This window comes from Rhodnius prolixus, unplaced genomic scaffold (assembly GCF_049639745.1).
Source record: "Rhodnius prolixus isolate KJV_2025 unplaced genomic scaffold, Rpr scaffold_2, whole genome shotgun sequence".
Taxonomy (NCBI): domain Eukaryota; kingdom Metazoa; phylum Arthropoda; class Insecta; order Hemiptera; family Reduviidae; genus Rhodnius; species Rhodnius prolixus.
Genome location: NW_027411592.1, coordinates 64,984,680 through 65,001,604, shown reverse-complemented (window position 1 = coordinate 65,001,604; position 16,925 = coordinate 64,984,680). Strand labels below are relative to the sequence as shown.

General features: G+C 35.3%; 1 protein-coding gene across 7 annotated transcripts in view; it reads right to left on the bottom strand.

Moving 5' to 3' along the window:
• Positions 1-1,986: 1,986 nt before the first annotated feature.
• Positions 1,987-16,925, bottom strand: part of trio (trio Rho guanine nucleotide exchange factor) — a 570,361-nt gene continuing 555,422 nt past the window's right edge. For all 7 annotated transcript variants that reach the window (XM_074117039.1, XM_074117041.1, XM_074117040.1 and 4 more), the window contains 2 exons: positions 13,024-13,243; positions 1,987-4,967 (listed from right to left, as the gene is read on the bottom strand). In XM_074117039.1, the coding sequence (XP_073973140.1) occupies positions 4,959-4,967; positions 13,024-13,243 (229 nt within the window). In that variant the 3' untranslated portion in view covers positions 1,987-4,958. The remainder of the gene's footprint in view (positions 4,968-13,023; positions 13,244-16,925) is intronic.

Genomic DNA, 16,925 nt, shown 5'->3' with positions numbered 1-16,925 from the left:
TCTGAGAAATCGTGGTGATAAATGTCTATTTACACAAAATGAGTCACAAGAGTCTGCATAGTTTTCACCGGATGCAAGCTGTTAAACGTCTCTTGATATAAGTGATACTTCCTTGAGTTTTATTAGATGTTGTTGTATACGAACTCGAATCCAAAAAAAAAAAAGTGTTCTCTCAGTTGCCAAATGAATAATTATTTTTCCATAACATTAATAGTAATTACTTACGTGGTTAACAGACGCTGAACTATATTCTAATAAATACTTACATAAAATTTCCAAGCTGACCTAATCATGGAAATTAATGATTTAAAGGTGCTCCAGCCAGAGAGTGGCTGAAATGGAGAACTGTTCTCGTGCAGTAAATTCATGATGATTATTGATGAGTACGTTTGTTTGCAAGACTACGAAGTGTGGCTATAAAATAACGAGACTGATGCTGCTACAGAAGAACTATACATGTGAGCCAAATCCTAAAGACCGACAGCTGTGCAGCGTAAAGCCTTCTCTTTTGATTGCAGCAGCGTCTCACGTGTTTGTAGAGAAATCTGTCTGACCGGGACCGTCCGTTTGTGTAAGAGGTGTTTAGTTTCGTTTTGCCGAAAACATCGATACTACACAACGTAGTTAGAGCAACGAATTTCACATCAAAACTTGGTAAAACCGCTACTGAAAACTTATCTTTTATTAAAAGAAGTTTATGGCGATGAATGTTGTATCACGTGCGCAAGTTTTTTGAGTAGTTCAAGCGTTTCCAAGATGGCCGAGAAGACGTCGGGAGATGATGACCGCTCGGGTCGTCGCCCTTCCACATCCAAAACGGATGAAAATATCGATTATAATTAATCAACATTACTACCGTCTTGAGGTGCTTGCTCAACTCCGCGTGAAAGAGTAAAGAGAAAAAAAAAACGACCCGATTTTGTGGAAGAACAAGTCACATGGGTTCTCCATCAAGGACAACCGCGGCGCCGGCTCACACTGCTTTGTCTGTGAAGACGACGTTTCTAGCCAAGAAGTACAACATCCCAGTTTTAGGCCACCCGCCTTATCTGGCAGCCCTATGTGACTTTAGATCTGTTCTCCAAAAGTCAAATCTGCATTTTAAAAGGAACAGGATTTCAGTCCGCTGTGAAGCTGTGAAAGAAAAAGCAGCACACGTCATGCAGGAGCTGACAGAAAAAGACTTCCAGCACTGTTTCCGAGCAATGGTAAATTCACATGGAGCGTTGTAGGGCTAGAAGAGGGGTGTATATTGAAGGTGATAATAACTAAATATGTACAAAATTTAAAAAATGTTTTACAGCATCAGTCTCTGGTTATTTAATAGCCACACCTCGTACAGACCTTGATGGGGTTGTCGGCAAATGAGGCCCCTTCAACTTCTTCCCCTCTCTAGTTCTTTTTTTCAGTTGTTTCTCTCTCTCTTTCAGCCGTAACTATATCTTACAATTGTAAGAATATCAGTTAAAAAAGAAAAAAAATCTGGTAGTGTTTTACCTGACTGTGGTAGCTATAGATTTTCATTTTATAGATTGATCTTACCTAAAAAATTACCATCTTATCTGATATACTAAACTTTAAAAAAATCTGTCGTGCTTAAACTGCCAAAAAGATCGATCGTTAAAATCTCTGATTACGTCTTTTGCCGACGTAAAAAAAAAAGGATCAGAGCTAGCTTCGAAGACAGCGGATTTTTTTTTTTGTCCAGCTAATCGAAGCAATTATTGAGCATGCGCAATAGAAGGACGAAATGGGTCCTAAGGAAGAGCGGGAGGAGCCCTATGAAATCATATAATTTCATAGGGCCCCCCCTCCAAGAAGAAGAAGAAAAAGAAAGAATTGGCTGAGACATCGTAGAATTTTGCAATTCCAACGTACAAGAATGTCTGCAGCAATGTGAATTCTGAGCAGATATGGTTCCATAGAACATTATTTGTTGTTCCTTAAAAGGTAAATCGGCAATTTTAAAAAAATCGATTAACAAAATAATCAACCCAAAATTATTTACTTCTTTTTTTCCATTCTTGTGTATACAAATTTTTTTATTCATGAATCCGGGCATCTTTATTTATTTTTTTAAAAACATAGCATTTTTATTTACACCATTACGTACATTATACATTAATTGCTTTCATGATTATATAATATTTACATTTATTAAAAAACAATTACACAAAAGAAATGTTGAACACATCAGCAGTTTAAAAGTATTTTCATATTTTTCTGCAACCTCTTAAAAATAATAATGAATGTCTAAATTTACACTTCTCTTTTATTCACATGTCAGAACAAGTCAAAAGCAGCCATTACATTTTTCTCACTAAACACATTTATGGGAATATTTTTTCAACTGGCGGCCATTTTTTTCGAAGTTCACCAATCAAAAGTGGTGATTCCCCCCCCCCCCACCCCTTCCAAACGTAAAAGTTATTGAAAAAGCAAAAGTATGCAAGATTTATACATTAAGAAGTTTTTTTTATATACAGGGTGTCCCAAGCTATATGGATAACGACTTTTTCTCGGAAACTAAGATAGCTAGAAAAAAACTAAAAAATACGTGTTCCCTTAGTTTTTTGTTAGAAATCCAAATTTACTTTGTAAATTTTTTTTCGGTGCTTCCAGAAGCGAGATACAGGCACCAACTTCATTTTTTCAAATGGGAAGGTGGGGTTTTTATTTCAGAAATAGATTCCTCTATTTTTTTAAAGAAAAATTTACTTGAACGGTTTTTTTCTGTGAACGATATTTTGCAAGTTATGAATGAAAACATGATTCTTATAAGAAATGTCAAAATGATAATATTATAACGGTTTTTTGATAGAATAAGAAGAAAAGTACTATTTTATTATAAATTTTACTCCTCATTAATATTACAGATCATGCTCGAAATGGCCTCCACCATTAGAGATGCATAGACATGCACTTTCCTGCCAATTGCCCCTTACTGTCAAAGAAATAGATTCGGCTTTAACCGACTTAAAGGTATCTAGTATTCTCTGCTTTAGTTCATCTACAGATGCCATCCCGACTTGATTCTGATGCACCTAGATTTAGAAATGCTTTTAGATAAGCAGAAATAAGGAAAGAAAGAAAAAAGTTATGAATAATCTCCTTGTTTTTCGGGTATCCCCAAAGGAAATAGTCCATAGGTGTCAAATCCGGTGAGAGAGGTGGCTACTGAATCGTCCCCTGTGTCGATATAACACTATCAGGCATGTAAAGAGCTATCTCGATAGTCATTTTGATGGGCGTGTTATATCGACACGGGGGGCGTTTCAGTGGCCACCTAGTTCACCGGATTTGACACCTATGGACTATATTTCCTTTGGGGATACCTGAAAAACAAGGTGATTATTCATAACTGCTTACCTAAAAGCATTTCTAAATCTGGGTGTATCAAAATCAAGCCGGGATTGCATCTGTAGATGAACTAAAGCAGAGGATAATAGATGCCTGTAACTCGGTTAAAGCCGAATCTATTTCTTTGGCAGTAAGGGACAATTGGCAGGAAATAGCATGTCTATGCATCTCTAATGGTGGAGGCCATTTCGAGCATGATCTGTAATATTAATGAGGAGTAAAATTTATAATAAAATAGTACTTTTCTTCTTATTCTATCAAAAAACCGTTATAATATTATCATTTTGACATTTCTTATAAGAATCATGTTTTCATTCATAACTTGCAAAATATCGTTCACAGAAAATTAATATTAATGAGGAGTAAAATTTATAATAAAATAGTACTTTTCTTCTTATTCTATCAAAAAACCGTTATAATATTATCATTTTGACATTTCTTATAAGAATCATGTTTTCATTCATAACTTGCAAAATATCGTTCACAGAAAAAAACCGTTCAAGTAAATTTTTCTTTAAAAAAATAGAGGAATCTATTTCTGAAATAAAAACTGCACCTTCCCATTTGAAAAAATGAAGTTGGTGCCTGTATCTCGCTTCTGGAAGCACCGAAAAAAAATTTACAAAGTAAATTTGGATTCCTAACAAAAAACTAAGGGAACACGTATTTTTTAGTTTTTTTCTAGCTATCTTAGTTTCCGAGAAAAAGTCGTTATCCATATAGCTTGGGACACCCTGTATAAAGAAAGATTTTTTAAACACAGAATCAGAAAATAAAATCGAGAAATCGTTTTAAAATCACTCAAAAATACAAAATTTAGTATTTTTCAATTAATTCTAAAAAAATTAAAAACAGATTTAGTTTGGTTGCAGTAAAAAAAGATTATATACAATCAACATATGAGTAAAATACGTCCACACTTTTGCGCTTGTGTGGTCAACATCTAAACTCAAGCATAAAAAAAAGTACTTTACTCATTTGTAGATTAACTTTTTTCTTTTTTACATCGTTCTCTATTCTAACAAGATTTTATTTATTTACAAGTTTCTTTATTATTTATTTTTACAGAACAATAAAAATAGTGTCTAAAATCTAGAACAAAATATATTTATAATACATTTATAGTACAAGAAAAAAAAAAAAAAAAAAAAATGAGAATAAGAACAGAAAAAATATTTCTTTGTTCAGTATAAGAAAACAATCTGGGTAGAGTGACGCCATTACACTTAATTATTATTATTTTTATTTTAAAAAAAAGATGCTGAAACTTAAAATTTAAATAATTATTAAAATTATAATATTTCTTTAAAAGTAAAACAAATTAAATTAACTTGGCAACACTGAGACATGATACACTAACCTTGCCTTAAATGGTTTTGTAACCTCCCATCCAAATATCGTATTATTTTTTTCTAGATTGGTTTTAGAAAATATATTTACATTAATTTCTAAACATCAACATAATTATCTTCTTTTCTTATCACAGTTGTAAATTTTTACAAATTTTCCCCTTTTTTTTTGTAACAATTGTTCGAATGACTAGTGCTTATTTTTATAGATGTACAGTTGGTTATTGTTGTTTCTGGATTACTTTTCTTCTATTTCGACTGAAACATAAATGGTAAGTTATTTAAGTAATACGAGTTATTTAAGTAAGGGTCGTTTGAAAAGTCCGTGCAAAGTCAGAGAGATAGCACCAATGGCGCGTATCGAGGTTATGTTTAGTTAGTAGCATCTCTTGGAAGAACACACACCAAGTTTCAGCCAGATCGGTCTATTTCTTTGTGTTTGGCATTCGTTTGAATCGAGGAAGTCGAGTGATTTAAAAAAAAAAAATGGACGAAAAAAGAATTTCGTGTGTTGATTAAACACTACTTTATGAAAGGCAAAACGCCTCAGGAGACTAAAGAGAAGCTTGATAAACATTATGGTGACTCTGCACCTTTCGATTAGAACAGTTTATAAGTGGTTTCAAAATTTTCTGGAGTGGCCATATGGGCACAACAAGTGACGCTGAACGTTCTGGGACGCCCTGTTAAGGTTACTACTCCAGAAATCAATGATAAAATCCATGATATGGTGGGCATCTCGAATGAACGGGTACATAATATTTTGCATCAACATTTGGACATGACAAAGCTATCCGCAAGATGGGTGCCGCGATTGCTCACGCTTGACCAAAAACCGAAATCGTGTGAAGTGTTGCAAGGACGGTTTGCAGCTGTTCCAGAAGAATCCGCAGGACTTTAAGCGTCGTTTCGTCACTGTGGATGAAACATGGATACATCACTACACTCCTGAGACCAAAGAACAATCTAAACAATGGGTTACCAAGGGGGAATCTGCGCCAAAAAAAAAAAGGCGAAGACCGTTCCTTCGGCCGGAAAGATTATGGCGACTGTCTTTTGGGATTCGCAAGGAATAATCCTCATCGACTATCTGGAAAAGGGTAAAACTATCGTTATTGGACCGTTTGAAAACCGAGCTGCAAGTAAAACGCCCACGATTGGCCCACAAAAAAGTCCTTTTCCATCACGACAACGCACCAGCTCACACCTCAGCAGTTGTGGTCGCAAAATAAATGGAAATAGGGTTCCAACTCGTTTCACATCCCCCCTATTCTCCAGACTTGACTCCCTCGGACTACTATTTGTTCCCCAATATGAAGAAATGGCTGGCGGGAAAAAGATTTTATTCAAACGAGGAGGTGATTGCAGAAACGAATGGCTATTTTTCAGACTTGGACAAATCCTATTAATCGGAAGGGATCAACAAACTAGAGCAGCCTTGGACGAAGTGTATAAGCCTAAAGAGGAGACTATTTTGAAAAATAAAAAAGGTTTACCCCCAAAAATTAAGTAGTTTTTATTTTTGCACGGACTTTTCAAACGACCCTTGTAATAAAGAAATAATGAGGTTTGAGTTGAGGCTTAGTGGTTAGGGAACTGGAATTAATTACAAGCGGAGATACTCAGTTCAAATACTGGCTCTTAGCTCTTAGACAATTCACTGTCTGGTGATGAACAGTATTGTCTGTAACGAGAGAACAGTGTCCAGAGGTCGGCAGTGCGCTAAAATAAGACTCCTAGTGTCAATGATCTAAGTCTAAATTGATGATTGGGGTCTTGAAATACGAGAAAAATTATTGTTTTGGGGGCAAATACGAAATTAATAATGTTTTTTATACTTTGATCAACATAACTCAAAAGTGAAACGTCACAAGTGGCTCAGAAATGTGTATATTTTTCTTTTTCACAGAAATGTCTCCCAAAATTCTATGTCTACAGTTTGACCTAGTTCTAAGAAAGAACTCAAAGAGACTGTAATAAAACGGTGCACAAATTAATGGACTCTCCTTGTAGGACCAATAATTACGTTGACCTCAATTGATACTAACATACAACGTTAACACAATTAATGTAACAAATTTAAAGTAGTGAACAAACTAAGGATATTTAAGATTGGCTGAGGAATCGGTCCAAATAAAAACAACAACTCGTCTTTTTTGGCAACGTTTCGACAAATATTCTTCAGGGCGTGCTATGCGGGTTGGTTGAATTACAGAAAACTGTTACAGAACAAATAATGGCCCAGTTTTTAGTGAGTGTCTATTTGATTACTTAAACCGCTCCTCTGTGTCCCCAAAAAAAGTGTTTTTTCAAGAAAATAGTCTGTGGATTTGTGGAAAAATAGAAGATGAAAATTTAAATCTTGCGATTAGTTGGGAAAATCACGCCAGTTATGGAAATAGTAGATGAATCCTCGATTAGCACAGTTTTCCATACAAAAAAGGAAATGATGGCCGATTTACGTGGTATTCTCGGAAACTTACTTTGTTTGAAGTCCGGAAATAGATGAATTTATTTTGCAAATCATTGTGTATTTCGTATTGACAGAATTGTGGCGACTCCATTTGAAAAGTAAGAGTTTCAAAGGAAGCCGCTGATAACGGGCACTTAGTGAAAGCGATCGGGCTCTATCCCGATGATATTCTTATCTGCTTCTCCTTCTTTTCCCTAAAGATATTTATTCAGTTCACGCGAAGAGATAAAGGAAATACGCGTCCTGTTGGGTCAGACTGGATATTGATAGTAAAAATTTCTCAAGGTCTACAAGTAGAAACGCATTTTTACAAAGCACCTATGAATTGCCTTGAATATGTCAGTGTCTATAACTCAACTTATCTCCACCTGTACCCTCATGTATGTCATGTATCTGCCGTAAGTATTTTTAATAACCCTGTACATGTTCGTGCATGTTCAAAATAGTCGCTATTAATAAGCGGGCCTTATCTGAAAGGTTTTTTAGAGTGATTATTGAGAATGTATGTTATAGAAAAATTTTGGCACTATAAAAGGAAGCGAATAAAAGCGTAACAGATACTTGGGCTACCCTGAGTGTATCTCAGCCTAACAACAACAAATATTTATCTTAACACAATCAACAAGAAATTTAGACATTCCTTGCTTGACAAAACGATTTTTCCGCCACTAGTGGTTTCCTGTTCTATAACTGTATATAGACCAGGGATTCTCAACCTTTTTTATTGTCGCGGCGGCACACTTTTAACAATTTCAAAAATTTGGCGGTACCTAACAATAAGATTAGTTTAAATGTATTTTACTTATCTATAATAAACTGTGTAAAATAGTTGTATGTTTATTTTCAATATAAAATAAAATAATATGTACTACAAAAACAATAATATTACAGTGGTACCTCGGTTCTCGACCACAATTCGTTCCGGAAGTACGGTCGAGAACCTAAACAATTTATCCCATAAGAAATAATGTAAACTATGTAGTTTATTTCGTTTCCTAAGCCCCAGAAATATTAGGCCGTTTTACTGGCCTAATATTTTATATTTTATGTAAAAAACAAGCTATCTAAACAAGAAATAAGATCTCAAAGTGTAAATATAAGACAACAACTCGGCTCATCTCGGTGGTGTTCGAGTTCCTCCAAATGTTTGTTCGGATTTCAGGACAATATTTTCCCGAATTGCTTGGTCGAATACCAATTCGTTCGAAAGTTAAGTCGTTCGAAAACTGAGGTACCACTTTATATGTTCAATTAAGGGATTAATTACAAGTTAATAATAAGAATACTTTTAATGAGAAACTTGAGTTTGAGGTTTTTTTGATAATTACAGTTAATATTTGGTCGTTTAAAATGATAATGCTACTCTCATATCGTCTTCTTACAATTAATATATAATATATAATATAAATATATAATATTTATTGTATGCATTTCTAAAATTTGGGCGGCACACTTCAAAACATTCGCGGCACAGTGGTCGAGAATCACTGCTCTATACAGACGATAATCCTCATGATTCTAAGTTCAGAATGCTATCCCTCTAAAGCAGAGGGGACTTATCAAAATTAGGTTAGAGATGCTGTACTTAAGATTAGATTTCGATTTCGAAAGACGGGACGGGACCAATGCCCCATGGCACCGCAGCCACCGAGAGGCTTACTGTGCCTTCCCCATGTTGTAGTTAAATTTGTACTCCTTGTATCAGAATTAGAGATTAAATTATGTTCCTTGCAGCAGTTTTTTGGACTGCACAAGGATTCAGGTTCCTTGTATTTTATCAGAGCTTCCTCGTTACTAAGTAATTCAAAAATTCTTAAATTCGAATTGTGAAGTATAACTGCATGGTCTTATCAAGAACTAATTCCAAAAAAATCATTTTCCAATCCGGCAGCTGAATTTAAAAAAAGTTTTCCGTTACTTGTAATAAATTTATTGAAAGTTAGGCGCCACGGTAGCCGAGCGGTTAAGAGACTAGACCCGCAATGCTAAGATGTATTGTTGGTTTAGTGGGTTCGATTCTCTGTCTCTAAGCCTTGGATTTTATTTAATGGGTAATATGAGAAATTTATAGTAAAGTATGTTAGGCGGTTAAGAGACTAGACCCGCAATGCTAAGATGTATTGTTGGTTTAGTGGGTTCGATTCCCAGTGTCTAGGCATTGGATTTTATTTAATGGTTAATATGAGAAATTTATAGTAAAGTATGTTAGGCGGATAAGAGACTAGACCCGCAATGCTAAGATGTATTGTTGGTTTAGTGGGTTCGATTCCCCGGTGTCTAGGCCTTGGATTTTATTTAATGTTTAATATGAGAAATTTATAGTAAAGTATGTTTGCTAGTCGCCTCCCTTCACGACACCTAATTGGTAGTTGGACGTAAAGCCCGCCTGAAAAAATAGGCGATTACTTCTTACTTATTGAAAGTTTTTCTTTCTTTTCATGAATTTTCATTTTATCTGATCTATTATTCCATTCACTCACAAAACGTGCCTCATTATTTTTTTAAGAATTCAAATCGAACATAATTCGATTATCAAATATTTCCAATATTACTTTAAATATAACCAAGTGTAATGTAACCTTCTCATGTTTAATTTAATGGACTCTAAAATAATATTATAATACAACAATGAATTTATTAGCTGACCTATGAACTCAGTGTTATTCCTTTTAAAGATTAAACGACAACTAAAAAATGGCAATAAACCGAGTATAAAGTGTAGAGAACAAAAGAGGCACTTTTACTGTAAACGACAGCAATAAAGTGTAGAAATTATGACTACGATTTACTATTTATAGAATCGGTTTCAACTCTATTGTGTAACTCACTTGTTTAAGTAGTAGAAAATTATTTTTTTGTTTAAACAAATAAATATATAGAATAATGTTTTCTGTTTATTCTGAAAAAATATTGAAATTTTAAAATTAGAATATGAATTATTCAATCGATAAAAATCGATATTCTATTGAGATTTGGATGGTTTAGTGCATCACTTAAACTAAAGATCTAAATATAGATCTAATTATAATTTTGGAAATAAAAAAAATTATGTTTTAGAGGTAGTCATTTAGTTTTTCCTCTAGTAATCTTCCTAAGTTGTTGAAAATAGTTGTTTAGGATTTGCCTTTAAGCCTGGAGTGGGGATTCCAAGTAAGGCGGCCGTCTAAATAGAATCCTAGATCGCAGTCTTCTGTGAGAACCAACTTTAGTTGAAGAATACTGTCTGGCAGGTGTGATTGTTTTTTGATAACAAAATTCTAAGTTGTTCAAACTGTTGAAATTATTTTAAACTTAAAAAAAAAGAAAAAGAGAAATCATAGCAACATGATTGACTAGTATTATTTCCCCGCAAGGAGTATCCCCACGGGGTTACCACAGCACAATATGCACATTCACCAGAACAATATGCGCATATATACATATATACAAACACACAAATACACAACTCAAAGGACACAAAATAGTGCACAACCTAGGGCCTACCTTCCTTCTGGAAGAGCTCTGGAATTTAGGGCACTTTAATCGATTTCCTTCTTAAACTACTGTCAAGGAACTTAAGATTAAGATTGCTTTAGAAGGGCGGCTCCACCAGAAAGGGGAAAGGAACGCAGGCAATCCAAAATGGTTCCCATTGTTCCCCGCCCACCACTCATCTCATGAGAGATACCGGGGCTTTAAAACAACAACAAATCCGGCTAAAGATTACCAAATGCCAATACAATAAACTAATAAAGTAGTAACAGGACACTAGGGGAGCATGGCGACTCAATCGCCTCAGTACACTGGAATAAACCTAGAAAGTTCTGGTAAAGATTACCAGATGCCACAATCTCCGGAATGGGAGACATTTAACCTCCCCAAAGCGCGAGAAATCCTAGTTTTAGAATAAACGGGGACACACCTCCTACAAAGAGCCGCACAGTCTCCATTGGACTCAGCACAATTTGGCGAGACTGGATGAGGCCGCCATCTGTCAAAGAACTACTTGCGGTCCTTTTGCAAAGCCTGTGTACCATAAGTTTGATGAGGTAATCGATTATGAAACGAAGATAAGTATTATTAGAAAATAATAAAGAAATGGCAATTATCAAAAACTATGGCAAGATAATAAAGCTTTAAAAAAAAAAACAAAACAGTTTTTCTGTTATCATCTGAGCGGTAGGGATTTTAATTACTTTAAAAGCAAAACAATTGGTAATCCTGAAAACATTGGCTACACTGGGGGGGAAAAAAAACTACCAAATTTATACACTAGTAAATTAGGATTGTTAACTATATATTTAGACACGTTATCCGCCGGTGATTGGACAAAACAAACTCTGTTCATGTAGAGAGGTTAAAAGAGGTTTGCATAATAACGTTTACATTATTTACAAAACAAAACGATGCTATTGAAAGAATCTTTCTGTAGATAGCAGCACAATGTGTTGGATTAAAATACCGATTACTTTGTTTTGTATAGGTTACATTGTGAAAGGTTAGGTTAGGTTTTGTGTTGTTGATTGTCGCCACATTGATTTGATCATTTCCTTTTAACTAAATAAACTCTCTACATAGAATTGAGAAAATTTAAAACAGAACTAGAATAAAAAAAAAAGACATTTTATTCATACAAGGTTAAACTAATTTATCTTCCATCAATCATTTAGTAGCTCGTAATTTTTTTTTTTTAAAAGATATCTCGTTTCATGAATGACTGACATTATTCATATTAAATTATTTTTGAATATATTATTTAAACTATTAGATAATGTTAACATATTATTACGAATGGCGTATTCTGGCTATACAAAAAGTAAACTTGTCAAGGTTCTTGGCAAACACATCTGTTTAGAAGCAGCTAACAAAAAAATTAGGGTCAAACTCTAATAAATAAATTAGATTAACCTTTTATCTGAAAATAAATAAGTAAATAATTAGAAACTACACCATATTTTGGGATTCTGCGTCCTTCTTCTTGTTCTGGATCCAGATCTATGTCCTCGTCAACTTCCTGGAGAGATGTGAGCGCTCCCACTTACAAAGCCTAACCCAGTCAGCCCTATCCCTTAACCTTCCTTCTCAACCAATCTACTCCCCTTTTCCCATTCTGCACTACTTCTTCCCGTCTCCTAAACGGGCTGCACTAGGTGTCTTATATCCTCAACATCATTCACCGATGGACACAGAGGCCAAACCACCATAAACGTATTCTCTTCAAATAAACGTTTCAATTGCTTTGAAATGCAAGCCCTGTCTTGATGACCGTATTTCAAATCCAGTTGCCCTCTACTTTTTTTTTTTTCTTCAGGAACCGCATCGCCATGGCTTTGTCAGTGTCCAGGATTAGATAGGATGAGTGACAATGGAAATAAACTTGTTGCTGAGTTTTACCTCTTATTTTTTTTGTCTGCGATTTAAATAGATCTATAAGATCCTTCTAAATCCTAAAAATCTAAGATACTGGGAGAGCTCTAGGGAAGGCTCTCCAGTAACACCAGGTAGAACGCCTACTAATTCAAGAAACAGTGCAGATCTAAATAGAGCTTCTACTGCCTTAGCTGTAGTTACTTGAAGATTGGGCAGTGGTCGATAAGAGGCTACCTCCCAAGCGAAGAGCTGGGAGATGTAGCCTCAAAAGAAGATTTGCGTTTCCTCCCTTCCGAGCCTCATCGTCCAAACTTGGCTCTCTCTGGTTACCCTATCTCAGCTGCTCTACAGTTCTCTTTTTTCATGTTGTAAAAAGGGCAGATGACAATAAAAAGTTGCAAAGGGCTTTAAATCACTTGCAATCCACCAAAATTAACTACAATCGTAAAACTACAACAAATAAATGACACAAACCCCCAAAAAAATACTTACCACCCTCGCATCTGACCATCGTCTCAGATGTGGCGAAATAGATCCTTTATAAACGGCAGGTACGTCACTTCTTGCTCGCCTCAATGTGTTTCGGAATCCTTCCAGTATACCACCGCTACTGCTACGTGTTCTTGGAGTGTGCGCCACTTCCGGCGCCGATGCAGAGCTTGCGTTATCCGGATGTGATTCTGGCGGACTTGGTTCACGTACGGTTAAACAGCTGTAATAGATATTATTATTTTTAGAATAGAAATGTGCATAACATTTATAACATATGGCTCAAATATTTTAAGCATTCAATCTTGAAGGGGGATATCTAATTTATATGACTCTATATTATCGTCTAAATTTATGTCCAATCTATTCTTGGACCTAAAACGAAACTAATAAAAGAACTAACTTAAAACTACTTCATGCAATTTGTAAAGCACATTCCAAACTTTGTAATCTAGTCTGGGCAGAATAAATCTTTTTAAAGCCACAAAAATCACAGTTAATGAGGAAGATAATATATATATTTAGTAAATTCTTAAGACAGTAATCTTGAAAAGTTTGCTGTTTCTTAGCCATTGCAAGTATTTATAGGGCCCCTACCAAAAAAAAAAAGAAAGAAAAAGAGCATCCTCTTTCTCTTATTAGTTAGTTGCGGAAGTTATTATGATCGTTAGTTTAGATGCACCGACTCAGGATCCGATAAACACCAAACGGAAATGCCAACGTTTTCCGTTACTTGTAATAAATTTATTGAAAGTTAGGCGCCACGGTAGCCGAGCGGTTAAGAGACAATGCTAAGATGAATTGTTGGTTTAGTAGATTCGATTCCCCAGGTCTAGGCCTTGGATTTTATTTAATGGTAATATGAGAAATTTGTAGTAAAGTATGTTAGGCGGTTAAGAGACTAGACCCGCAATGCTAAGATGTATTGTTGGTTTAGTGGGTTCGATTCCCAGTGTCTAGGCATTGGATTTTATTTAATGGTTAATATGAGAAATTTATAGTAAAGTATGTTAGGCGGTTAAGAGACTAGACCCGCAATGCTAAGATGTATTGTTGGTTTAGTGGGTTCGATTCCCAGTGTCTAGGCATTGGATTTTATTTAATGGTTAATATGAGAAATTTATAGTAAAGTATGTTAGGCGGTTAAGAGACTAGACCCGCAATGCTAAGATGTATTGTTGGTTTAGTGGGTTCGATTCCCCAGTGTCTAGGCCTTGGATTTCATTTAATGGTTAATGTGAGAAATTTATAGTAAAGTATGTTAGGCGGTTAAGAGACTAGACCCGCAATGCTAAGATGTATTGTTGGTTTAGTGGGTTCGATTCCCAGTGTCTAGGCATTGGATTTTATTTAATGGTTAATATGAGAAATTTATAGTAAAGTATGTTAGGCGGTTAAGAGACTAGACCCGCAATGCTAAGATGTATTGTTGGTTTAGTGGGTTCGATTCCCAGTGTCTAGGCATTGGATTTTATTTAATGGTTAATATGAGAAATTTATAGTAAAGTATGTTAGGCGGTTAAGAGACTAGACCCGCAATGCTAAGATGTATTGTTGGTTTAGTGGGTTCGATTCCCAGTGTCTAGGCATTGGATTTTATTTAATGGTTAATATGAGAAATTTATAGTAAAGTATGTTAGGCGGTTAAGAGACTAGACCCGCAATGCTAAGATGTATTGTTATACTGAAATGGTACTTAGAGGGAAGCCTACCAATCCTCCTCTTCCAGAAGTGCCCTTATTTTCGAATTTTCTTGAGGAATCGTTACGAAATCGTGATTCTTTACTTAACAAGTAAAAGAAAATAATAAATGCATTTTTCCCAATCCTGAGTCCAAAAAGATAGAATAGAAAAGATCAATGGGCAAGCCATCTAGATATGGATTTTTTTTTTTAAGCACATTTTTTTATTCTGAAGAATAAAGATTCTCTATCTTTAGTTTTTGGTAGTGGAACCTTATTTGGCGGAAACGCGAAGAAACACTTCCTTCCGTTAGATCTTTTGAAAGAGATATAGAGAGAGTCAAGAGAGACATTTAGACGAATCAGCCCTTCGGAGTTCGCGCCCATCTTCTTAGCACTTTTCTGCACGCATTTCTAGGGCTGCTACATCACGGGGGGGGGGGGGGTCATTATTACAATAACTGTATCCGTAGCGGAGACACGATCATTCTCTTTCCCCTACCTCTTGGAGGGGGACGCCATGCCTCGAATATTTTATATAATAGTTTCTTTATTCTCGAACTAAACTATCTTCCCCAGTTTGGTTGTAATAAACTAGTGACGTCAGTCACTACTTCGTGCTTTGTCATGTCATGACTGGCATCCTAACGACATGCAATCCTTGCCGCTTACATCGATATTCACCGTCTAGCTCAGCTACTGTCCAATTATCCTAACTGTCTAAAGGTACAATACCAAAATTATACAGATTATTGGTACCATAATTTTGTATCTAATGACTTAAGTCATGAAAAAAAATCTAGTGTGAACTCACACCACTTTTTCTTACTTATTTTATTTTATATATTTTAATGGATTAATATGAGAAATTTATAGTAAAGTATGTTAGGCGGTTAAGAGACTAGACCCGCAATGCTAAGATGTATTGTTGGTTTAGTGGGTTCGATTCCCCAGTTCTAGGGCTTGGATTTAATTTAATGATTAATAAAAGAAATTTATAGTAAAGTATGTTAGGCGGTTAAGAGACTAGACCCGCAATGCTAAGGTGTATTGTTGGTTTAGTGGGTTCGATTCCCCAGTTCTAGGGCTTGGATTTAATTTAATGATTAATAAAAGAAATTTATAGTAAAGTATGTTAGGCGGTTACGAGACTAGACCCGCAATGCTAAGGTGTATTGTTGGTTTAGTGGGTTCGATTCCCCAGTTCTAGGGCTTGGATTTAATTTAATGATTAATAAAAGAAATTTATAGTAAAGTATGTTAGGCGGTTAAGAGACTAGACCCGCAATGCTAAGATGTATTGTTGGTTTAGTGGGTTCGATTCCCCAGTTCTAGGGCTTGGATTTAATTTAATGATTAATAAAAGAAATTTATAGTAAAGTATGTTAGGCGGTTACGAGACTAGACCCGCAATGCTAAGGTGTATTGTTGGTTTAGTGGGTTCGATTCCCCAGTTCTAGGGCTTGGATTTAATTTAATGATTAATAAAAGAAATTTATAGTAAAGTATGTTAGGCGGTTAAGAGACTAGACCCGCAATGCTAAGATGTATTGTTGGTTTAGTGGGTTCGATTCCCCAGTTCTAGGGCTTGGATTTAATTTAATGATTAATAAAAGAAATTTATAGTAAAGTATGTTAGGCGGTTAAGAGACTAGACCCGCAATGCTAAGGTGTATTGTTGGTTTAGTGGGTTCGATTCCCCAGTTCTAGGGCTTGGATTTAATTTAATGATTAATAAAAGAAATTTATAGTAAAGTATGTTAGGCGGTTAAGAGACTAGACCCGCAATGCTAAGATGTATTGTTGGTTTAGTGGGTTCGATTCCCCAGTTCTAGGGCTTGGATTTAATTTAATGATTAATAAAAGAAATTTATAGTAAAGTATGTTTGCTAGTCGCCTCCGTCCACGACACCTAATTGGTAGTTAGACGTTAAGCCCGCTTGAAAAAAAAATGGCAGTGTGACGAAATGATTAGATCACTTATCCTAAATAACGCTCTTAGTACGGCCTGCGTCCAATTTTAGAAGTCTGTCTCATAATGTCAACATGATTGCATGAATATGACAGTATTATTAGAAGCTTTATGATATTAAGTGATGGCGGGGGAACCGTGTGAATGTATTGCTATGGTTACGTCATTTCTTTTCTCCTTGTTACGCTCCATGTTGTAATTTCGTTACGCACAAAAAAGAAGTCTTAAAACTGCGTAGTGTGTATTTAAGT